The sequence below is a fragment of the Camarhynchus parvulus genome, chromosome 2 (assembly GCF_901933205.1).
Source record: "Camarhynchus parvulus chromosome 2, STF_HiC, whole genome shotgun sequence".
NCBI lineage: Eukaryota > Metazoa > Chordata > Aves > Passeriformes > Thraupidae > Camarhynchus > Camarhynchus parvulus.
Window position 1 is genome coordinate 80,599,232 of NC_044572.1, and position 26,026 is coordinate 80,625,257.

General features: G+C 36.8%; 1 protein-coding gene across 5 annotated transcripts in view; it reads left to right on the forward strand.

The window, feature by feature from the left end:
- Positions 1 to 26,026, forward strand: part of SEMA5A (semaphorin 5A) — a 314,550-nt gene that overhangs the window by 108,580 nt on the left and 179,944 nt on the right. For all 5 annotated transcript variants that reach the window (XM_030969771.1, XM_030969785.1, XM_030969762.1 and 2 more), the window contains 2 exons: positions 8,275 to 8,374; positions 18,913 to 18,958. In XM_030969771.1, the coding sequence (XP_030825631.1) occupies positions 8,275 to 8,374; positions 18,913 to 18,958 (146 nt within the window). The remainder of the gene's footprint in view (positions 1 to 8,274; positions 8,375 to 18,912; positions 18,959 to 26,026) is intronic.

Consider the following 26,026-nt stretch of genomic DNA (forward strand, 5'->3'; position numbering starts at 1 on the left):
TTTATGGTCTTGGGATTTGTTTTATTACAAATGATTTAAAATGGAGAGGAGCATGAGAAGCTAGCAGAGCTTCTAGATAAGGCAAGATAAAGATATTTATTTCTTGGTTTCTGCAGTTCTCTTTGTATGGAAAAGCAAGCTTCAGGACTGTATTAAGTTTTATTGGTTAGTGGAAGGAAGGCAGCTGGTTTGTTTATGGGATCTAGAGACCTCCAGAATACTGCAACTGGAAAAGGATCTGTAGTTGAGGTTGGTTTGTCTTTTTGTGGGTTCTTTCTTTTTTTCTTTTTTTCTTCCTTCCCCTATATGCAAAGATGAGCTCTGAACTGCAGATGGAGATCTGACATGTTTTCATGTTTCCAAAGGAGAACCAAATGTAGTGTGGTTAGACTTAAAAGAGGAATCTTTTAGTTTGTGGTTGCTGATTTAATCATTTTGGGCAACTTCGTAACTTCATCTTTTCCTTTATAGAGGACTGGATTGCATTAAATAACCCTGCCTAGACAATTTTTTTTTCCCCCTTGAGGGAAGAAGTGATATTTTGTTTTCTTATATCTTCCTGGACACCTTTTTTGGAAGCTGAAGAGTTATTATTGTCTAATCACTAATTACCAGAATGCCTATTTTTTTCAAGGTATTATTCAGATTAAAACATATTAATAATTTCTATAGGAAATATTTTGAATTTTCAATTCTATTAAAAATAAGGGCTTGACTAAACATATAAACATATATTCTTTCATGTCCCAGTTATGATGTCCATCCACATACTCTTAATTCTGTACACAGCCCTGGTAAAAATAAGTTCTGTATAGCAAATTAAATGTCTTTTTCATTAAAATGCAATACTGAGTACTGTAACAGATCCATCTGTCCCAATCCTTTCATTTTACAGAAAAGCATTAAATGGTGTTGGACAATGCTGTCTTTTTGTTGTTGAGCTACTGCTCTTTTCCTCATATGTTGTGTCCAGCCTGCTTGTTGTGTACTCCAATTAGGTTGTTGGAGCCTTCTGGTAGCACAGACCATTAGATTTATTTACATCTGTGCCCCTCCTTAGGCCTGACATTTGAATATTTGTACCTTATCTATAAAAAAGTGGACATGCCAACTACATTCTAGTAACAGGTGGACCAGGAATTTTGCTGGAGCACTGAGCTGGGATTGTCTTTTCAATTTGTATTTTTTCTTCCAGTAAATATTTGTCTCTTTCTGTGAGGTTTAAATGTTAGAGACTTGCTTACTCCTTGTTTATTTATTTGATTAAGGTTCTCAATGCAGTAGCCTTTCCTTCTTGTGTATGAAAAATTACAGAAAAAGCACCTTCCTGGTGCCTTCTAACTCATCCTGGTGGTGTACATAAGTGCCTAGTACTTAATCTTGTGTTAGTTGGGCATTTTCCTTTCTCCTTTTACTTTAACTCTGGAACCAAAATGAAGTGTAGGTCCTACCTTTGAGCTCTACTATTGTAGGATGCATTAATAATTGTTTTGTCTGCCCCTGCAATGCATGCTAAAGGAGGACAGCAATAGGAGGATGTAGGAAGGTATAATGGATACCCGTACTGCTGACCCGGGGCTGTAATTGTATTTGCTTTGCATCCCACAGCACCTCTGGATGTACAACCTAGGCAAGGGACACTGTACAGAATCCCCTGTGGGATTTTCTCCAGACCTGTGGAATAAGGCTCCACAGCATGGGCAAGGCACTCACCTTGGGCATACAATTCTGCAAGAAGCAGTCAGGGTCATAAAGCTGAGGAGGTGCATGGTCCTGGAAGCACGTCTGCCAACATAACGCTGCATATAGAAAGCATGTGTCTGGAATGAAAGGAAAAGCAGCCTGTAATGGGCAGGCCTTCTCTGCTTTACAGTGAGCTGCTGTCTTCCAAGTGCTTGGCTTCTACCATGGGCCTTATGGAAGAAGAGCAGGACAGATGTTCGTGCTTAGATTTTGTAATGAGTATAGTTTAGCAAATTGTTTTTGCTGGAGTACTGTAACCCGTAGAATAAATCTTTTCTGTAAGAGAAATCAAAAATATTTGCTATATTAATATTTGTTATAATTAATTAATTATATTAAATTAATTAAATATTTGCTAATTAATATTTGTTAATTATAGTTGTTTGATGAGGTTTTTTTTTGTTTATGATTATTTTATCATATTTTTGACTTTCTTTCTCAAAAGAAATGGCACTTTTAATGATTTCATGGTTAATGCATCCAACAGAAATGGATTGGGAAAAGTCTGCTCTGGCCTGTTTTGCAACAGAGCTAAGCTAAGGTTAGAGTAGAAATTTGCTTCAAAGAAAGTAAAAATAAAGCATGACTTCACAAGTATATAAAGAATAAGTTCAATTTGTATGGGTTTAAACACTTTGTACCAGAAATAGAAACACCACAGTTGTGGTGGAGCTTCGTGGTGCTGCAGCCTGAGGAGTGCACAAAGTAGTTTGTTCAGGTGCAGCAATGGGTTTCTTTCCATTGCAATGACAACCAGACAAGCCCTGATGCATAATCCAGAAGTTCATTTGCAGCTGTATTTTCAGAAGATCACCCGAGGGGAAAAAAAACCCTGTATACGATATCTTATATTATCAGTTACATGTTTGTAACTATAGCTGCTTTCTACCCAGTATTTACTTTCTTTTTTAAACTTATTGATCGAAATTATTTAAAACATTGGAGTCATTGCATGCAAATGCTGAGAAACACATGCCTTGTACAAGTTCTAAAAAAGGACTTATATTTTTGACAAACTAGGCTTCAGCTCCTTTCTGGTAAGTGGAGGTGTGAATTGTGATTGGTTTCAGAAGTAATACAGCTGTTCTTTTGCTGAACTTTCCTGATGGAGTCCTCTTTTTAGTTGGAACCTGTGGAATAGTGTTGGCATGTATTTCCTTTCTTCACTCGAGCTGTGAAGGACCTTTTTTCCTTTCATCTGCAGTGTCTTACCAGCAAGGGTGTGTTTAATACATCTCCATGAGGAGAGAATACAGTGTGAAAGAGGTAGGAAAACTGGTCATGTAAGTGTAAGAAAAAAGTAAAAGCAAAAGTGAATCGTAAAATATTTTGCAACAGTCTCTGTTTATGCCATCTTTCTTGCCTGTTTTGCCAACATGGAGCAATGCTTGTTAACCTGAAATAGTTCTGATTGAATTTATTATTCACAGATATATTTATAATATGACATTATTTTAAGATGAGAACTTAACAGTCACACTGAATCGATACCAATGGTGCACAGAAATTGCTGAAGAAAATCGTGTTTTTCTCAGTTCTAGTTTTAAGATAGAGACTGTGGAGTCCCGAAGCACCACAGCAGAGCGTTTACAAGTGCTCCTAGCTGTGTCCTTCTAGCACCAATGTTGTAAAGAAACCCCCAGGCAGGACATGCTGAATGAATGAACAGGTGGATTTCCTCTTGCCAGCCCTGACACCTTGCTTAATAGATTCCCCTGGGGTTAATGGGACTGTCACCAGGGCACCGGGGGTGATGCAATGGTGTCAGTGTGGCACATCCCTGGGAAGACTTCTGGCATGTCTCGCTGCCTTTGAAGAGGATAGTGGTGTAACTTAAGTATCACAGCAGGAGATCTAAGGCTAAAATTATTACACAGCTTCAGGAAGGTGGAGTTATTGTATCATCCTTAGATTAGATACATTTAATTCTAAACTAGCTTTAGCATGCAGAAATATATTTTAATTTTCTTCTGATAAGATTAGTGAGTTTGTTGTACTGATGCCACCCAGAGACTTCTGTTAATATTGCAAATCTGCTAGTTTTCAACTATGGTGTTATTTTCTGTTGTTATTGTGGTGGTATTATTGTTGTGGTACTGTTATTATTATTATTATTATTTTATTATTATTATTGTTATTATTGTTATTATTATTGTTGCTATTGCTATTGTTGTTGTTTTGCTAACAGAGTTTCTTCAAGAAGGTGCTGCTGTGCATATGGCTAAGTTGTACTCGCTATTTTCAAAAATGACACTATGACACGAGCTGTCACATATGTACACCGTAAACACTACTGAAGCTTTTAATATCTATGCTAATTTTTAAATGAAATCAGGAGGTCCTTATTGTCTTTGGACTTTGTTATTTGCAAAGTTGTATTATTATTATTATAGATCACTTCTGAATTTGGTTCTAAACATACCACTCAATTCCTTGTAAGTGATTTCTCAATTTATTTTACCGTTTACTGTAGCTGTACTTTGAAGTACTAAAGAATGAAACTTAGGTTAGAGGGAACTTTACAATTTCATTTGCAAAGACCTCTAGAGCTCAACGCTTGGGAAATCCTTGGAACAATGCAAACCAAACAAGTCATGGCCTGTTGGGCAGATACTAAATTTAAAGTAAAACAGAGAGAGGTTTCTGGTCTTTCATTTTTTTTTAATATGAGTATCTAATGTCCTTCTGCCCAGCTTTGATTGTTAACCTCCTTTGTCTTTAAACCTCTTAAAGAGAATTCCTTGACCTCTCCTCTGAGCTGGGTGGAATCCGGCGTGTTTGCTTTGCTGTCGATTTATGGACCACGACAAACTTTGTTTTATATTAAATTGAAGCTATTAACCCTCCCTCCTTAAGCTTGAACCCCCCAGGAAAACCCATAACATCCAATTCCCAGCGTGTGAAAGAGAGCTGTAGCCTTCTCAGAAAGATTTTTTTTTCAACATCCATCTTTTAGTTCCATGAGAAAGTATTTTTCTTGGGAATATTTTTGAGTTACAAGGCCTGCAGATTTCAGCCCTATAACAGCAATGAATTTTTTTTTTTGTTTGTTTTCTAAGGGTAAGTGTGTCTTGAATGTACCAAAAGGACGCAGTGAGTGTTGGCAATCACCTGCTGTCATGACTGTATGTGTACCATGATAGTTTTCCCTGGACAGCTTTGAGTCCCAGACCGATGTCTGCAGATTGGCAAGCATGCCTTCTTAGTTTTAAAGGAAAAGCAAATCCAGGCTGAAGGTGTGTTTCAATAAGTGTTCTCAGCATCAGGAGTAAGAAGAGAGAAGTCAATAAAGGGCTTAGTGTTTTACTGTAATTCACATGAAGGTAGGGCAGAGGAGAAGGGAGGGGAATGTCAGGAAAAGGAGGGTTAGGATGGGAAAGTGTAGGGATGTTGCTGCTTGTCACCTGTGACCAGCAAGCAATGCTATTAGGTTACGTGTTGGCAGGGCAGCTTAATTGCCTTACGCATTTATTCATGCTACTGTTGTAGTACACAAAATGTACTGCTGTGTTCTTGTGTAAAGCTTGTCATGCTGCATCTGCATGAAAACCATTAAAAATTTAAATTATTACTTCTTACTACTTTACCATTATAGTTTTAATTGGAAAAAATAATTTATAGGCCTTTAGTAGCTAATTATGAATTTTTGACTCTAAGGAGATAATTCAAAGCAAAACTAAAAAGTCTTGTTTTGCCTATGGGTTTCAGCTAGATTTCACTGTTTTGGTGAAAAGAAACTTAATTATTCAGTTAATTAGTTACATAAGCTTTTATTGTTGCAGTGTACATTGGGTTGGATTGCCTTTTTAAAAAAATTTTTGAAGGCACTGTTTTGTTCATTTTCCCTTACAAAAGTGTCATGAAGTTGTAGCTTTATCTCATAAATACTTATTTCTGTGTGACACATGCTGCCACTGTGACACACAAGAGATACAGTTTCAGAGTGTTTTCTGAAAAAGAAGAGCTCTAGCAGCCATTTGCTCTTCCTGACCTTATTCCCTCAAGCAAGAGCACTGCTGAATGCAACAAAGACAGGATAAAATAATTTATATTTTGAAGGGGATTCAGATTTCAGAGAGATTTCTTAGCAAGTCCTCATTCTTGTTCTCTAGCCTGGGCTTGCCTTGCCCTGCCTGGCCCCTTGCTCCAAACCTGGAAGTGGTCTCAATCACCTGCCTGCTCTACCTTGAAGCTTTATTGTGTCTTGCTGAGACAGCAGGACAAGTCGAAGAGAATTGAGTCTTTGAATTTCAGTCTTCCCTGTAGCCTTCTGGCACTGCAGTACTTCTGTGTACTGAGCTGTCCCTGGCCTCATGCTGTGGGGAGCCACTCCTCTCCTCTTCTTTCAGAAAACCAAGGGTCTCACTTGTCCTACCAGTATAGAGCTGGGGTAATTCCATTCTCAGCTGCTTACCTTGTTGCTCTTTCCACAGTGGGTCTGGCTGTTTTGATGTTTTGTTCTCTTTTTTTCCCCCCCTTCTTTTGCCAGTAAGTGAGATTCTTTGTGATTTACCTCTGGATTTCCTCATCTTCATGTCCTACCCAATTTCTTAACGTTTTAGAACTTTGCAGTTGGTTGTTTCATATGAAATGCATGATTGAAAAGTTAAAGCTGGAAAATCAAGTGCAAAAAGTTTAGGAAACACCTGTTTTATACTTGCCTGTGTAGCCATATATATATATATATATTTAAATAAAAATAGATAAGTAAGTATGTATAAGGCTATATATACAAGGCTGTAATGTATATGAGTGTTTTTCTTCCCTTAGAATCCTGCTGCGTTCTCTGCAAAGCATCTGCAGTAATGGCTGATGGCAGCTGTAATCACAGTTATCTAATATTTGGCCATATCCCCTTTCCACCCCACAGTGTTTGAATCCTGGTTTGAGCACCCATCCAATGCAGATGTAGCTAAATTCACTGTTGATTTCCAAGTACTGCAGAACATGTATGAACTGGCATTGCTAGCCTGAAATTGCCCAGATGCAAATGGGCTGACATTAAAAATGCAGGAGTTACTGTTCTGACACCCAAGTGATTCTATTTCACAGTTCCATCTGTTTTTCCAAAGTATATGATGATACAGCTTCTGCACACTGCATTTAATGGTTGTCTGCAATGGCTGAACACGTTTTGACACAGAATAACATTTTTCTCCTGGGCCCATTCCTTAGGAATGGATAGCTCACTTCTGCTGAAACTTTAAATTAGGAACAAATCATCCTGAAACAGGCACCAGGCATAGATTATTTCAACTGAGACACTTGCAAAAGCAAAAATATGCTTGTGAGTGAAGAAGCGAGCTTAGAATGAGTGTTTTTAACCTGAACTGCAGCTAATGATACCATTGTCAAAAATTGCATTTCTGCAACACCCTCAGGGTGTTGGGTTGGTTTTGACTCCATATTCTAAATGGCCATGACCATGTGCTCACCTTTGGTCTTTCAAGTGGCTGTTTCACACCTGTAATCTTCAAATAAGCCCGCAGCCCACTGAGCCTACATACTCAGCCCTCTTCACCTTTCATGTAAGTTCCAGCCCACTGCTTTGTGACTACATTAAAATAAAAACCAAACAAAAAAGCTTCAATCAATGTCCTGACAATTCAGAATTCTAGAGAATGAGGGTTTTGTACAACTGGACTTTTTTTTTAGCAAGCCATTTCTACCATTTCTGTTTTTACAGAAATGTTCTTTATTCTATATGTCTATTTTAAAAAAGTAAAAATAAAATATAATTATGCTCTGTTCCCACAATATGGTGTTTATTTAGCCAAACTGTTTAGTGTCCAGTTAGTGATATGAATGAAAAAATGATCTTCTAGTAATAAAAATATTTAAAGATTTGTTTTGCAACTATTTATGTGTGCTTAGAGTTTGAAAGTAGGAACATGTTTGTATTCTGAATATAAGTAATGCCCCTTGCTGATTTTCAGTAATTCACATGCTTGTCTGCCCTGCTTAATGTAGCACTAAATTGGTCTGAGAAAGGAAAGTGAAAAAAAAGTTCCAAGAATGTCAAACATTTTTCCTTTTTCATCCCTCATTTCTCAATCTTTTTATTGTGAAAAATGATGAAAAGTCAAACCTGCTTGTTTTCCTGATTGCTTTTCACTTAATCAGATCCTTTTGTAAAGAAAGTAAATAACTAAATAGCTAAAAAAAATCCCAAAACCCTTAGTCCTCAGCTGTTTTTAATGCATGGAAACTTAATATAACTTTACTTGAGTATGTCCCTGTGAATTGCAGTTGTACTGTGGTGTTTTCTGCTTTACCCAAGGAGAAAAAACAATTCAGAACAAAATATGGATACTTGATTCAAGTGTGTATCAGGTGGCTGCCTTATATATTTTACAGGCCTGTATTATAAATTGAATGGCATGGTGTTGAAGGTCTCCTATGTTTCCTTAGAGGACCATAAGGAGAAAACTTGCAGACCCACTCGAAATATCTGCAGATTTAATGGTGACTACCTGTTGTACTACACCTATAACATTTATAGTAAAAGTTGTATTTCTTGCTTGTTTTTAGAAATTGCCCCTTGGCTACACGTGTTCAAAGCAGAAGATGCTGTGGACTTCTCACAGTTAACATTTGACCCAGGACAAAAAGAGCTTATTGCTGGAGCAAGGTGAGAAATCTGTTTTCTCTTTTGTGTTGCACCAGACTGGATTTTGTTCTTTGTTGATAAGCAATATTTAGCCAAATTCCAATATCAGTGTGCTCTTGTGTGACTCCCCTGCTTTCTAGACCCACTAAACTGAATGTTATGTATGTTAATTTCTCTAATCCCTGACCAGCGTTACAAGACAGACTGCCTGCCTGGCATCAAGATTTATAATACCTTACGCTATCCTAATTTTAGGAGGACTGTCCTGGAGTACACAATCCTTGGGTGCATCCGGTAGAACAAGCAGGTGCCATATGGCAGTGCGACAGAAGTTGCCATTGCATGAAGCTTAGGATGATCCCAAAGCTGGCTACACGATGTGGCTCGCTGTGTTGGGATGTTTCTAATAATTATTCACTACGATGCCAGGAGCGATCTGTTAAAGACTGCAGAATTAGTGGTAAAGTTGGTGATAGTCACTGTTTGCACAGTAGGAGAGCACTCTGCAAGCTGTGATCAACAGTGACACTGTCTTAGATGTCAACATTGAAGCAGTGGCAGTCTTTGAATACTATTTTTTTTCCCTCTTAGCATATGGGGTGTAGTAAAACATCTTGGTTAGCCAAAATTGTAACCATCTAAACTTATTATTCACACCCACCTTCTGAATATATTTTGCTTTTGAATTAACAAAGTTCTAGTCACTTCACTTATAGGTTTAGCATTGGAATATATTTCTGTTTCCCAGTTTGCTTCTTAGCTGAAAATGAGGTTCAAAATGCAGAGTCATAAAAGGCACTGCAAGGAAACTTTTTCCCATGGACCAGTGGAAGTTGCTTATCTACAGGGGGAAACTTTCTGAGCGTGGAAATAGGCATGTGTGTGTGTATATATATATTCATATATCTTTGGTCCACATGAAGTGGGGTCTTCTGTGCCTTGATGTTGAGTTTTCAATTCTGTAAGCTATCCAATGAAACAAGGTGTGAGGTTATCAACTGCTGCTACTCTGTAAGGACTGTCATTGTAAGTTGTCTGAGCCTCTCCTCAGGCCCTAGACCCATGGAAATGTGTGTTGGATTAGTGCACTCTGTACAGATATTCCAATAACTGTTCAAAAAAAACCAACAACTTTTCCCTCCTTCCTCTCTTATCTTATTCTCTATACTGCCTATCTGGAGTCCAAATCTGAGCAAAAAATAAGCTCATTTAAACCAGTGCTTTTGATGAAGCTTTTTAAATCACTGTGGGATGAGCTTGGGATGATTTTGTTGAATAAGCAGTGACTACCAAAAAAAAACAACAAAAAAAACAACAACAACAACAAAAAAAAACAGCAAAAAACCCAGCTGATCAGCTGTTAATTCTGCTTTTTGCTAAAGATCCCTTGCATCAAAATATGTATTTTTCCTAGAAGTTAGTGATGCTTCAGAGCTTTATGTCTCTTGTTCTGACTAAAATTAAAAAAAGAAAAATATACAAGGTTATTAAAATTATAGCAGCAATTTTGTTTCACGCAGTTCAGTATAGTTGGCTGTTACTTGTTCATAGAAGGCGTTGATTTTCCCTTTCCTTATTCTGCATTTCCATTCTTAATTTAACCTTTCTGATGTTGTGTTTGGCCGTGGAGATCTTCCTTTAGAATACCTAAACTTGCCTGCAGTTTTCTCTAATTGTATGTATTATTGATATCAGTACATCTTTTTTGCTACACACCTTTCTGTTCTTTAGGCATTGTGCCCCACGTGCCATTGTACATCATGGGATCCTAGACTCAGAGACTAGCAGCCACTTGTCAGGGTGCTGTAGTCCCAACATTGCAAGTGTTGATCACACTGATAATCTTACGGATTACACACCTTCTGCACATAGTCTCCACTGCAGGTAGACCGAATCCATTCACCGTGAATCACAGAATTCACAGAATAAATAGGTTGGAGGAGACCTTCAAGATTATTGAGTCCAACCTAGCTCTAACACCCATGGCACCAAGTGCCACATCCAGTCTCCTATTAAACTCATCCAGGGATGGTGACTGCATGACCTCCCCAAGCAGACAATTGCAGTACTTTATCACCCTTTCTGTGAAAAACTTCTTTCTAATACCCAACCTATATTTCCCTTGGTGCAGCTTGAAACTGTGTCCTCTCATTCTGTCAGTTTTTGCCTGGAGAAAGAGACCAAGCCCCGCCTGACTACAGCCAGCTTTCAGGAAGTTGTAGAGAGTGATAAGGTCACATTTGAGTCTCCTTTCCTCCAGGCTAAACACCCCCAGCTCTCTCAGTCGTTCCTCACAGGGTTTGTGTTCCAAGCCCCTCACCAGCCTTGCTGACTCCTCTGGATGCGCTCGAGCATCTCAACGTCCTTCCCAAGCTGTGGGGCCCAGAACTGGACACAGCACTCAAGGTGTTGCCTCCCCACTGCTGGGTACAGGAGAAGGATGATCTCCCTGGTACTGCTGCTGGCCACACTATTTCTGATACAGACCAGGATGGCATTGGCCTTCTTGGCCACCAGGGCACACCGCTGGCTCATGTTCAGCTGGCTGTGGACCAGCACCCCCAGGTCCCTTTCTGCCTGGGCACTGTCCAGCCACACCGTCCCCAGCCTATAATCAGGTCTACTCTGATCTTGATTGGTAATAAATGTAGTCAATTTCTTTACGTTGTTTCTATTTGCCCATGAAGGTAATCAGTGAGTGATGTCTCCCTGTCCTTATCTCAACTCATGCACCTTTCGTTTCATTTTCTTTTCCTGCTCAGTTGAGGAGGGGAGTGATAGAGCAGTTTTGATGAGAACCTGGTCTTCAACCAGGATTAGCCCACTCTATCCTTGCACCTTCAGGATTCTGCTTTAGTAATTTGGTATTCTAAACTAGAGGAATGATTTTTCACAGCCAGAAGCTGTGTTTTGGCTCATCTTATGTTCATAATTGACTTTTTCCACCTTAATGGATTTAATGATCCCAAATTCCTCTGCCTTAGAAATCAAACAAAATACTATTGTGAAAGTTTGATACTATTGGAAATTTTTAAATCCCTTTTCCATTATTGGTATTCATGGCAGGTGACTCTTTTTCATTTATGAAGTTCTACAGCCTCTAAGGATATTTATGATTTGTTTTATTGAGGATGGTAGCAAAGATCTCAACTGGGATCTAGACTGCATTTCTGTTGGGAGTTGCCAATGTCATGCAGCTATGTGGAAAGACAGATATGATCCTATGATACCCCAAAAGGTGTCTCCCAGAGTGATGGAGAACTTCTGATCTCTTTGCACAAGGTTCTTTGGAGACTTTAAATTGTGCTAGTGTGTACTATTCTGTTTATTTATGCTTGAATAAGGTTTAATGAAATGAGTTAGGAATGTGAGGAAGGGCTGTTAAAAGGCAGATGAGAAGAGGGTTGGAAATGTGGTGCAGGATAGCAAGGCCTGAGCATGTGGACAGCACCTGCCCATAAATCCATCAGGAGGTGCGCCTAGGTAAGGATGTAGCAGTATAAATGGAATGGCAGAGTTGACAGAAAACCAGATAGTTTAAGTTGGCCATGAGTAATTTAGTCAAGAAGCAATGAGATTTGTCACATTTTGCTGAGGAAAACAAAATTAGAAAAAATTTTTATATGGAGGTCTTTAAAAATATGCAAGGGACTTTATTCTATAGTATTCACCATAGCAGGCAATAACTGGGAAGTTCATCCTATATTGCCGAGATTAGTCTTGCTTGTCCAGTTTGGGAAATAAAGGTGGTCTTCTGATGCCTGTGGGCATTCTGTTGCTGTGCAAAAATAGATGGTTTACAATTGTATCTCTCTGCCTCTCCCCACCCTCAACTTCCGCAGGTTGTCTTCTACTCCTTGTGAGAAGATTATAACTGGTTGATAATTTTTTTTTTGTTTTGCAAAACATCTGGTTCTCCTATAGATATTGAGTTGATTAAGATAGAGTCTTGTAGCCTTGTTTCAGTTTCCTTACACCATCAGCAGCCATCAGTGAATGGTACCACTCCAACGCTAGTATGTGCCTTCACATTAATCATGCAATCCATGCTCCCATGAAACTGTATCTTTAAAATGTGCCCCAGGCATTGTTCTTAATATTGTATGTGACCTGGCAGATAAAAATAAATGAGTTCTATTGCAATCTGAAACCTTCTTGGGAGTTCATTTGTTTTCTTAGAAAAAAGCCAACCCATATGGCAGGGTGGAATTTACTTTTATAATTAAGTGGCACCAGCAAAGGATTACTCTCAGGGCATTAGCTCCTCAGTAAGCTCAAGGAAATGAGAAACTACTTGTTTATCTTATTCTGATAAATTCCAATAAAATATTCAGATGAAATATTTTTCTGTGTGTTATTGGTGGACTGATTTAGCATGTAATAAAATATTATTGTGATTTCTGTGTTTTGAAATACAGAAATGTAGGCTTAAAGATTCATGGATTTCTCCAAGAACACCCTTGTCTTCTTTGCCGTGTGAAAGTGCTTTGCCATATGTTTCTTTGGGAAGGTCAGTTAAAGGGGGAGGAGACCAGGTTAGGGGAAGGATACAACAGTCTGTGAATTGCCCAGGCAAATTGTGCATTGCGTTTTTTTCCTCCTCATCTCCTGACAATGTACATAACATGTAGCAACTCTAGTTTTGATAAACCAAAAATTGTTAAAAGTGTTTAATCCATTTTGGCTAAACGAGACTTGACAAAAAGTATGTCTGAAATCCAGTAGTTTAGGGCAATTTTTAAATTTTTCTTCTTTTTTGGTGACTTTTTATTTTGTTTTCTCAGTGGTTTTATTCAAACCATATGAGAAGAATTTTGTCTATTTTTACAGAGAAATGAAGTTATCCTCTTTCCCCAAGCCTCCTGTGCTTGAAGTTTTGGACTGGTAGCAGCCTGGATTGAGTTAATTCCTAAAATGTGGAATTTTCTTTTTAAATTCAAGTTGGGCTATACTTTTAAATGATATAGTTAATATCAGAAATAGGTCTCTAAGCTATCCAACTTTCTTATTAATTGGCTAATACATACTTATATATACTCTACTTTTTATTTTATTTTATTTCTTTTTACACAGAGTATCCTAATAGTGGTGGCTTTCTCTTGTATGTTCTCCTTCAAGTTAATTAAACTTGGTTTTTAGGACTATGTCTTGCTTTGAGGTGGCTTATTGCCTCAGTCACTCCTTATCTCACTGATGAAGGACTGCAACAGTATGGCTTCTCCCTTAATTAGATGTGTGTTTGGGAACATTAATTTGAACCATTACCACTACTTGCCATAATAACAGAAAGCCAAATTAAAGGATTCATTAACAGTGGCTTAAGGATCTCTAATAAAGGAATAAATAACTACACAGGTTTGCTTTTTACTGTTGTCTGCTCCCAGCTGGAGAATCTGAGAGCTTCTTGTTAATAAGGCGCTCTGAGGGCTACAGATACAGAGAGAATATACATGCAGAGGGAACTGGTGCTCTATTCTTTCAACATCCATCTGGGTATCACTGCTCATTTAACACTTGGCTCAAGGTAATCAATGTCTGTCCCTCCACTGACTGAACTGGGCTAATCTAATCCAATCTAATCTAATGTATGGTTTAATGCTAAATCTGCAAGAAATTATCATCTAACTGCTGCAAAAAGAGCAGGTCTTTTTCCCCCTACTGCTTGTCTTTCCTACCTTGCTAACAGGTTCCTGAATATTTTTTAAAGCTTCATACGTCTCCTGCTCATGCCTGGTTCCACTCTGCAGTTGTCTCCTTTGCACCAATGTTGGTAATAGTCTGGTTGCAGAGTGACACTAGGCAATTCACTAACTCCACAAAAGTCCTTCTTGTTCTTGTTCTGATTTAATGTCTTGGCATTTTAATTAGAATAGCTGACATGATGCATCATCACAGGAGCCCTGGAGTTGACTCAGAGTAAGAAAAAAAGAGAAATGACCCCTTTAGTAGGGGTAAATGGAACTTTTGTCATTGTAATTTCAGTTTATTAAAAAAAAGAAAAGAAAAAGAAAATATCCAAACTTTGGATACTTTAGACTCTTTACCTTCTCCTGCTGACCTTTCTTACACCCCACCTCCAACAACTCAAGCAAACTTTATGTGCCCAAGTTGGTTACTGTAGTAGGAGACCACAAAAAGTTCAAACTGTCTGAAATTTCTGGTTTTAAGCCCATTTCCATTGTTGGGGGTCATTACATGAGATGTAACAGCAACGTTTAAATATAATTTCAAATTAATCTTGAAAAAGAAGATTAATGTATTGAACAATGAAATGGTAACAAGATCACATAGAATTTGCATGGCCCTTGATGTGAGTGAATACTGTACATTATATGTAATATCTGCCAAATATAAAAATGGGGGCATGTACTTTGACATATGTGTTGCAGCAATAAAAAATTATTAAAGATTTGGCTAGCCACAGTTACGAAATACAGGATTAATATTTTCCTTGAGCTGGTATTTCAGGATAAAGTTGTATCCAACAACAGCTTGCTAAATAAATAGCTCAATAACCTCCCAAACTCACCTGGACTAAAACATAATACTCAGAAACATGCTTGACCAGCATGCACTGGAGGCAGACCGTTGTCAAATGTTGCAAGGCCATTGCCAGCTGGGAGGAACTTGAGTGCTGTGTGTGAGAAGTCAAGGCCAACAGAGAAAGATGTTAATGGAAGCTTGAGATGCCATGGCATGACTTCAGGAGGAGGGTGACCTCCAGAGGTGCAGGGGTACCTGGTACTTTTCTGCTTTTTTTGGACAAGCCCATGGCAAGAAATATGTGGAAGTGACATCTGGCTGTTGTTGAACATCTGTGCAGGAGTGCTGTGTTCTAGGATCTTCAGCGTAGCTGAGGCTGTATGAGGAACCACAGGGATTCAAAGTAAAATTTACTAATCCAGAGGAGAAAGCATCAGAGAAGGAAATCAGGTTTCACAGGATCTTTGAGTGGATTAATTCAATTTTTATTGGGATTCTATCATAATTGAATCCCATAGTGATTTTCTTATTCATTTTGACAAGCTTATTGTTTCACTGGTCAGCTTATTATTACGTGAGTCTGCCTTTTGCCACTTTGAATATTAATAAAATATGGTTCGTCTTCATTCCTCAAGAAAACCTGTAATTTTAGAAATGATTTAAAAAGAGCAATAAGAACAACAAAAATCACTTTTCCATAATTTTTAGGATGGATCAACAAGACCTACTAGTCAGAAAATATTTGTCTCTGTGCATATGCTGTTTCCATATCTTTAGCATTCATCAGTAAGCCTCTCATTTCATTATTCTTGTTTGCTGTGGCTTCCATTTCATGCAAAATGAAGATAATATATAACTTTTGGCCATTCTGCTTTTTGCTATTGCAATTTGACAATTTTAATAAATGGTTCAACTAGAACATTTGTATTAGGTTTCTTTTATTTCCAGTATATCATCCTTGGCTTTTTGAGATATTTTTTCTTATAGACTTATGATTTAACCAAATACATTTTGTACATTATAGTTTTATTTATTTTTATTATCTCCTTTTGCCTTTAACAGTTTTTTTTAATTTTCTTTCCACTTGCTGACTTTACTACACTGAAGAACTAGAATTGCCTTTCACCCAAAACTTTACCATCTCAATTGTGAAATGTTGAAATTTTGCTTAATAGTTGACTCCTGTGGAGTTTATACTTTACATTTTCAGTCTTACTATATTTTTCTCCCAGTGAATTGAATAAAATTTTCTTCTTTCATGTGAGTCAGTTTCTTCCAAGAAGTGAATGGGAAGTAATCTTTTGTTTGTGTATTTCCAGGAGATTTGGCAGCATACCTTGAGTGTCTGAGTTTGCTGAAACCCCTATTTCTTGATTCAGGCTTTCAATTGCCAATGCATGTGGGGGCTTAGGATGGGTTATGGAGATTATCTGCAATATTGTTATATTTTGCCATCTTTTTTAAAAGGCCTAATCCTGAATCCATGTCTCCCTGAACTGTGTGTGCCATCTTAATGTTCTTCTAATTCATGTCTGTGTCTAGTGCAAAAGTATTTATTGTTGTTCCATTCAGCTTTTATAGCTTGCAATTTCACAAAAAAAAGGTAAAATGCTGGATTTAACAACCATTACTAACATGATATACTTTTGAATCTTTATGAATTTTTAATTGTTTTTTTACATGGATTGTTCAGGAACATACAGAACATTAGTTTTGTACCTTTAGCTGTAGTCATACTGAACGTATTCACTGCAATAGATTGAAATATATTGTTATGAAGGAGGTGACTGGAGCGTGCTTTTTGTGCGCTTTCATCTAGCTCCCACTGATACCAGTGGAAGTGTTTACCCTTGGGTTTGAGCAGGCTCTTGACTAATAGGTTTTAATTATAACAGCTGAGCTAGAAGAGTTGTTCAGTGCTGTGACTATAAAGCAAAATGCTTACTGCCTGCTGGATCTCCAAAGGAGTAAAGGATGTTGCTTTATCTCAGTGTTAGTTGTGTTTTCTTCTCATTAAGTGTCCTTCTGTTTGCAGATTTATGTAACATATTTGCTTTCCTCATTCATTAAGCATCAAATGGAAACAAATTTGCCAATTACCGCCAGTGTCAAATCAGTTTAGTTCCAGCGTGCAAAATTTGTCTTGCTCGTTGCCATCATATTTGGAAAAGAAGCAGGGCTGTGTGCTAAGAGGTAGTATCTGTGCTTCAGAAATGTAATTTCATTTTTCTTTCTCATTCTTTGTTTCCTTCAAAGCATAAATGCACTGGAATAAAGCTGAACCAAGGTTGAAAGATGGCAGTCCAGGGCATAATCTCAATAACAATTTGAAAAAATGTTTTTACCTGTCTCATGAGGAGCATAGTGGCTCCGCACATGTCATGAAAATGGGCAATGACTTTTTCTTTGGACTGCCAGATTTATTAATACTACATTTCCTATGTGTTTTTTACTGTCATGCTCATTTCTTTAATTTTATTTTAGATATTTTCTCGTATATGTGCTTTCTGAATGAGTTCTCACATGCTAGAGATGCATACTTTAAAATATTAAACTGTTGGATTTGTAAAGCTAAATGTAATCCTGTAAGTTTTACTGAAGTGGGCACATCTAGGTAGGAATAGCTCTGATTGCTCTCTGAGTGCTAGTTTGACACTTAGCCCAGGATTATTTATGTAGTCACAGTCAATCTGTGCTGTCCATTTGCCCAGTTTGTGTTGCTAAGGTGTTTTTACTGTCTCTTGCACATTGCTTTTCTTGTTCAATTTTCCTTCTGCTGGCTTTTTAAAGCTAAAAATATTTTAATTGGTTATTGGCAGCCACAGGAAATTGAAAAATGTACACTTATTAGCTCTGCCTCTTGATCATTCACATGAATGTAGACATTTTAGTCTCCCTAACACTTATAGGGTCAATTTTTCTAATTTCACACTGAATATATTAATGTGTAGAAGTGTTGTGCTCTACTGAATAGGATAAAAATCTCATTTTCTAGAAAAAAAAAGGCAAGAAAAATGTTGAGTGTCTGTTTTTCTTCAGGCTGGCACTGTGTTTGTACATTTACTTCTTTAGAATCTTTAAATTTGAGACAATAGCTTACTTTTTAACAGGCTGAAATTATGTCAGAATGGAAGATGATAAAAAGACATTATTAATTTGATAATCTGTCCTAAAAAGCCCTCATCAGGCATAAATTTTCAGCAGATATCTGAAGTACACATAGCAATTGAAATCTGTATGAAGTACAGTCCTGAAAATGGAAAATGTGAGGCCAGACTGCTCACATGTTCTGCAACAGAGACTGCATTTATTTGTAGAGTCAGATGGGGCATTTATGTGCCATTCCTATGAGTTTGATACAACTGAGTTAAGAGAACAATTTATACCTCCCAAGGTTTGTAGGTGCACTGATGCTGCTGTAGAGAAAAGGCAGAGTGAGAAATATTTTTGCAATAGATGCGCAGGCTTTTGAAATCTGTGCTTGGTTGGTTTGCATGCAGCTCCTGCTGTCTGTGGGAAAACATTCTTAGGCTTCAGAGGAATTAGACCACATAGGGCAAGACTGCTCCAAATTGTGAAAACTCAGGGGCTTGTGCAGATTTGCCATCATACTGGGATCTTGTGCTTCAAACTTTACATGCATGTGGCTGAGCTAATTGCATGACGTTTCCATCTTTGTGGGGAGAAATTCAGAGTTTTAATCTGCCTGTCCATGTGTCCTGATAGAGCCATCCAACACTGGTGCCATGGATCTGCCAAACCTCTGAGTATTTCTTGCCATTGAGTCTAAAGGAAGACTGGAGCAATTAATGCAGTAAAATATCTACTTCATTCACGTTCAACCAGACCTTCAGACTGAAAATCTGTTTTAGAAATTAACTTAGTCCTTATCCCAAAGGCCTGCATCTTGAGACAGCCTCTGAAAGAATTTGAAGCCCCAAATACCTGTCACTTCTAAATTTTTTTCTGCCTTTTAGTAATTAATTATGTTTTTATTTAAACAGTGGTAACATTTGGGTTTTTCACTGAACCATTAGTAACAATTCATTTTTATCTGCTATTTTTTTTAACCCCAGAAACTACCTCTTCAGATTGAAGCTTGAGGATCTCTCTCTAATACAGGTATGTTTTATTTCGGTTTCCTTAATTCCTCTGCAAGATGAAGGTAACCAGATATTTTAAAGCAGATAATCAAGATATTCATAAGCTTCATAGCTACACATAAATATGCATCTGTTTTTGTCCTTTTTCTGGCCCCTTATTATATAAGTCATATTATCCCTTTTAATTCCAGATTAGCCTTTGTCCCAGGCCATACAGATCTGATGTTGCCTTACTCTGCTGTGATTTTGTTAGAGTGGATTTTCATAGTGTTCATTAATACAATTTAAAATTAACCACCTTTAGGTTCAGTACTGTCCCTATTAATTAATGAAGTCATACTATACAGCTGAGTACAGAAAAATAAAATGCTTTCAGGTAAGGCTGTCCTTGTAATTTGTAAAACAAATGTGTATGTTTTTGTGTAAGTTTTAATTAGACTTTCAGATTTTATTTGCCTTTATAGAAACAAGATCTGATGTTAGGTTATATTTAATCAAAATTGCAATATTAATAAATATTCACTTTTGTTGCTGGTGTTTAAATCTGCGACTCACCAAGCACTTTTCATATACAGAATTTGGGCTGTCTGCTTTCATCTTCTGTGCCATGTTGAGTATCCTGACAAATAATTTAAGTCCTAAAGATTCTTGTTGAGAGGCTGCACTAAGAAGTGCTGTTGTAGTTTATGCTGCTAATTCACAGATTGAAGTTCATGGCTTTCCCTTGTTCGGACATGTATCAGTAGGCCTAATTCACTAATGAGGGAAAAATCTGTAAATTACAGAAGTTTATAATTGTGCTGATTCAGCCAGACCCCTTCTCACTCCAATCAGAAAAAAATTACAAACTGAGCACAGAAATCATACTGCTGATGTTATAGTAGGTTACTGGATTTCAGTCTTACGCCTTTAAAGCGTATTCTCAAGTTGACTTTTGGTAAAGTTTCTTATTTTATCTTCAGTATTGTAGCACCACTTGTTTGCCTCACTATCTTCTAACATTCTTCAACAAATCTTTAGAAAATGTGTGTTTCTAAATCAAAAGTGTTCTTTTTTATTTTTCCTTTCACCAGCATATCTTCACTATCCCTACACTTAGTATTCAATTTTTCCCCCTTATTTTCAAGCCTACCATTATTACTCCTTCATAGTTTTCCTTCCCAGATGTTATCTTCCTTTTCTTTCCTTCTACTTCACTTCTGTTAGAGTGCCTCAGGACAGCCATTATCCAAAAGATGTGTTTCCTTGGATATGCCAGTTTTGGCAGCTCCAAATCAGCTGTGAGGTGACTGAAGCCTTTGTTTTAATTTGTAGGGTGAATTATTTAGGATTTCCAAACTAGCTAAACAACACATTCAGATCTTGTCTTGTAATCTGTTATTATGGTTAAAATAGACAGGAACAAAAGTGGGAAGCAATGAAAAAGATGTATGAAATTCTAGCAGAACAGAATGATGGAATTTCAGGGGAAAATAAAGCTTGTTGTGGTTTAACCTGTTCGTATTTTATGTGCTAGTTAGTGTTTGTTTGGCAAGGGGCTGGGCACTTCAACATTTCATGTGTGAACAGAAAAAAATTTCTTTTAATATTTATTTTTCTTCACAAAGTTTTTGTCATAGTAATAATGTAAAAAAAATCTCCTTTAATCCTACTTAGGTTGCTTGCTTTTCTCTTTTTTTTTTTTTTCTTTCATGAGCCAGCTTTTGTAAAAACATGCAGATATTTCACAAGCTAATAAGCCATGTTTTCACATCTGGAAAAAGGGCACACAGTGCAGTGCTAGCTATTAGAGGCTTTCAGCATAGCTCAATAATTCATATACCTGTTGTTTAATTATCTTAGAAAATTGCTCAAGCTCTAGTTTTGCTATTGTTTGTGGGAGTCAGGAGAAAAATTACTGACTTTTTCTCTTGCACAGCAAATACTTCCAACATGGAAGCAAATTGGAACAACTTGCGTCCTACTTATCTACAGTTTTCAATTAGACCTTTATAACTTTATTTCCTTAGCATTGCCACTTTGTTGCTTTTTTTTTTGATAGTAGCTGATTCATCAGTTGAATCTTTCTTATTGTACTTTTCTCTCTGGAAAACAAAGGGAATACCTCAAACTAAATTTTGACCATTGACGCACTTCAGTTATTTTTGTCCAAGTTAATTTCCACATCTGTCATGCCTAACTGTCTGTTGGAATATATTAGTTTGTGAACACACTGCCACTGGGAAGACAATAGGCTTCATGTTACATGTAATAAACTGCAACAGTAATAATCTCATATTTATAGCAAAGGCATATTTGAAAATATTTTTTTTACAAATTTCTCTGTATTTTTTGAAAGATAGGCATTTAATAAACAAAATGTTCTTTTGGAGTATCATCAGACTTTGCAAGATTACCAGATATTATTTTGTAATAGGAAACCTTTTTAAAAGGGAATACATTGAATAATGACTTGTTGTTTGCAAACTTTTTCAAAAATTTAATTGGGCCAAAATATATGTATGTCCTATCTTTTATAAGTGTATGCCTGGAAAATAGTTTGTAAACACAAGATAGTCTTTCTTGGAAAAAAACCAAAATCCAAACCAAAACCAGACATCCATTTGAAATTCAAGTTATCACAAAAGAAATGCAGAGCATCTTTAAAAGGGTCCTGTTTCCACCAGTTTAGTGGAAGTTAATCCCTTGTAAAAGTGGGGTTAGTGTGCTTCCAGAGTACATCAGACAGGATGTGCATTTAAACATGAGCTGGCGCTGTGTGCTGAGACATCGCTGCCCATTGTGGGTGCATCAAAGTTGTCATCCCACATGTCATGGTTCTGTGCTCTGTGCTTTATAGGAAGAGCATGTTGTTTGAATAAGCAAGTTTCATATGATAATATCTTCAGCAAACCAGTGTTTGATGTATCTCAGCAATTTTCTTTGTGTAGAAGAATAAAGAAAAATAGAACAAGTGAAAGCCTTTTAAGCTCTTGACGGAGAAGCCGAAGAGTCAAATTGTTCAAAGCTGCCTGTTGGAACAATGCATGCATAATGATTATGGATTAGGGAAGAAGCACTCTTTGGGGTTGTAGAAGGGCAAATATTTTATATCTCTGCAGAAATAGCAGGCTTACAGACAGAGAAGGCCTGACCCTGCATGGATTTGTTTTGTGAGCTTTGCTTTGTTATTGCTCACCTCAAGTAACAGTAGAATGATCCATAAAAACATTGGCCAAGATGAAAGCTAGATTTCATGAAAACTCTGTTATATTTCTTAAAATAAAAAAACAGAAATGTAAGCAGTAGTTTTTAAAGGAGTAAATTTATTTTCAAAAATGTACTTTAAAAACCATGACATCTAGCAAAGGTCAGCATTAATAGTGAGGCTTTGACATTATTTGGTGGGTGGCTGTCACAAGTATCTGTTCTCATCTTTTCTTTTTTCCAATTTTTTGAAATGAGAGCTTCAAAATTGAAACATTTTTTTGTGTCTACCTACATGACAAATTTTCTGATGTGTCTGTAAAGAGTAAAAAGCTAATACATGCTGGTTTATAAAAGTCTTTATGCTACAGTTGCCATAAACAATATAAGCCAGCCTGCATAATCTTTTCACAAACATACAAAGTGTGCATCTTTTCTTCTTCCGTAAGGTGAACTTCTTTATAAACTCAGGTCATTAAGGCATTTATAGAGCACATGCTTGAGTTTGCCTTTCTCGTTTAAATGTTCCATCTATGAAGTCTATTTGCTATTTGAGATGCCCAGAAGGTTGAACATGAGCTTGTTCCACCTGCTTCTGTATTTACATAGCTCACCACAGGCCTTATTCTCATTCAGGACATTCACATCTTTCAGTTAGAACAACACACACCTCAGAGTCCACTTTTAAAGGCAATTTTAGCCCATTTTTGCTGCAAGATTCAAATTAAATTCTTTATACAGGCAAAGATCATAGTTTCATTTTTATGTGCATTATTCAACTTTAAAGTCTGGAATCTTGAGGATTTTGGTTTTTAGATTTGTTTGTCTTTGTGTTTATACATGCACATGTATTAGCAAGGCATTCAAGGAATTAAAGGCAAGATTGGAACTTTGAATTTTCTGGAAAAGGAGCTATTTTGGAGAACAAATTTTACCTAAGGGAATTCTTGCTATTGTTTGCACATGTCAAGTGTGTCTGAAATACATATTTCATGTGATAGTTCACTTTGATAAGAGACATTAATGGTTAGATGGTAGGCTAAATAATGAATTAAGTATATTATACTATTCTTTGAGTATATATTTTGTGTGTACCTATAAGAAATCAAGAGGGAATTTGATTCCATGATTGAGGTTTTTTAAAAATTCATATGTATAACCTGAAATGCTTTTTCAGACTTTACCTGAATTTTAATACAAAGTATAATTAAAAAAATAATTCAAAATATTTTTAAATAAATCAAATCCTCACCAGGTTTGTAATTCCATTTTGAAAATAACAATTTTTTGCTATTGTTATAAACAGAGGTTACTATATATTTTGTGAGAAGCCTTTGTAACCTTAGTTTGTCTTTGGTTAAGGTGGTATTTAGCCAAGTCTATAAAAAATGGAGGCACAAATCACTCAAACTCTCCTTACAGTTTATTTTTGGGTCATTGCTCTTGAGTTCCCTTTGCTATGAACAAAATGAAAAGTTGTAAGTAGTTATGTAGGATCAAATCTTTACTTTATGCTGATGATAAACACTTGTAGTTATAATCAACAAATTCAGAGATAAAGGGAATGAAACTTTACTATTTTAACCTCAAGTTTTTCAAGTCACTAAATAAATAGAATCCTTAAAAGGCCACTTAATTATTTTTCTAAAAATTTTGTTTAGTGTATTTCAATCCATTTATTTTATGTTGTATTTTACTTACAGTCACTATTTGTGTAACAGATGCCTGATTTGTGAAATACATGAAGGAAACCTGATGAATCATCATTTTATTTTGGGGTGAAGCAACTGTGCTGAAAAGGAAGTGCAAGAAATATTTTCTCTGATATCACACTTTAAGGCATAAGGCACCTCGAGTAAGGATGTCCTTAACTGATGACAATCATAGTTTGGCAATATTGAAATGCCCAGAAGACTGAGATTTAACATTCAGTTTGAGTATCTAAGCAGGGGAAAACCAGAAAAAAACAAATGAAAAAACTCTCTTGGGTTCTCCTGTGCCTGGTATCTATTTAAGAGTGAGAGGAATAGAGAACATTCCTCCCTATTTCAGGTACTTTTCTCTCTTTTTTGGGTGAAAGTAGCATCAGTCACCAAAATACTCCTTAGGCCCTTTACATTTGTATCTAGGACACACAATGAATAAGCAGAGTGCATAAGTTTGTGTTACTTTTGATGCTGTTCCAAGTTCCTCAAAAGGTTGGAAGTGAAGGGAGCAACTTGTGCTTATAGAACTTTCCAAAGAAGACTGAGGTGACCAAATCACACAGAGTGACCAAAAATAATAGAGCTGGTGCAAATGTCTGTTTTGGTGCTAGGGATTAGCAATATGTGCAGAGGTATTTGGACTGTTACCTTTTGTCTAAATTGGTGCTGAGAGCAGGGTTTAAAAAAGAAAAAAATTAAGAAAAGGCGGTACATCTACATATCACAATGCCACTGCTGTCAAGTTCCTCCTCCTCTTGTTGGTACCTTTCTGGTGGCAGATTGTTGGATTTGATTGTACAATCAGTGCACAAATAAGACATTAGACTATTGGAAATTTAAAGAAGATTTATAATATTTGTGAAGCCAGAGCTAGTCCTTTGTAGCAGGTATAGATGGACTTGGTGGCTAGTGTATTCCAGTTCTTTTTCTGGGATCCCAATAGTATTGTCATTAACTTGTTTGCTGCTTGCATAACAATAGTTACTGGCCAAATGTAAAACTTCAGCGAAGCCAGAAAAGGATGAATTCAGCTAGCAATGGGTAATTTTACATATCTAATCTTTACCCAAATGACCTCTTTTACATGCAGCTGAAAGCTAGATAAAGCATGTTAGATCCTAAACCTAGATAAATCATGTTAGATCACACAAATCCTGATAATCCCTTTACAACATATTTGCGCAGAAATCAGTTACCAGCAGGCAGTGCTTCATTTCTGCTAAAAAAATTTTTCTGGAAACAGTTATTGAAACAGCTGGTGCACTTAGCTTCACCTATATATTAGTCAGAGGATGGCTACTGTTCCAAAACCATTTAGGTTGTATTTAGCCAAGTACTGATTCACTCTGCATTCTGAATTTTCTGAATTTTCTTTCCATGTGTGGGATTTTTCATCTGCAGAGGTGTGGTTACACATAGCAGCTAATTGTATAAGGGTTTTTTCCTGTGTGTGTGATGTTTTAAGTTCATATGCAGACCCCCATTAAAAAACTATAGATAGGGCATGCAGGGCAGCCAACTGGATGTGTTACTCTTCTGCTCATTTCTGCTTGTTATTCATTTACACTTGGCTTCTACAAAATTGGAGGGTTTTAATCTCCAGAATTTGTGATTTCCTACCCTTCAGTACAGTTGAAATTTGTCATGTAAATTTAAAAAGCATCTAACTGAAGAAAAAGAGTGCTGGCAATTTGGCAAGGCTTTGCTGCTGGTTTGGCTTATGTGTATGTGTTAGTATGTTCAGAGGTGTAGGAAAAGAGCAGAGAAAGAAAATCAGGCAGAGATGTTATTCTTCATTTATTTGCTGTATCGGTCATTGTTTTGTGCCAGTACTAAAATACATGTGCAAGTGTATTCCTAGACAAATGAGTCCGTTTAGCCAAGACACTCAGCTTTTTTATTCTCTCTTTTTTTTCCCCCTTACCTCTGCTTGTTAGGCTGCATTTCTTTTATGTTTACAGTAATCTTCTGTTCTGTTTTTTTGTGGTAAAGAAGCAAAATATGTACTAAAATTTTTTCTCTTGCACTGGAGTAAAACTTCTGTTTTCTTCAGGTATTAAAAATTTGTGGGTTTGTTTTTGTGCATTTTTGCTTTCCTTTGTTTGTTTTTTTAAAGAGAAAGGGGAAATCTGGATCTCCTGATGATATAATATGAGGGCATTCATTCTCATGACAAGTAGAGGTGATATCAAAAC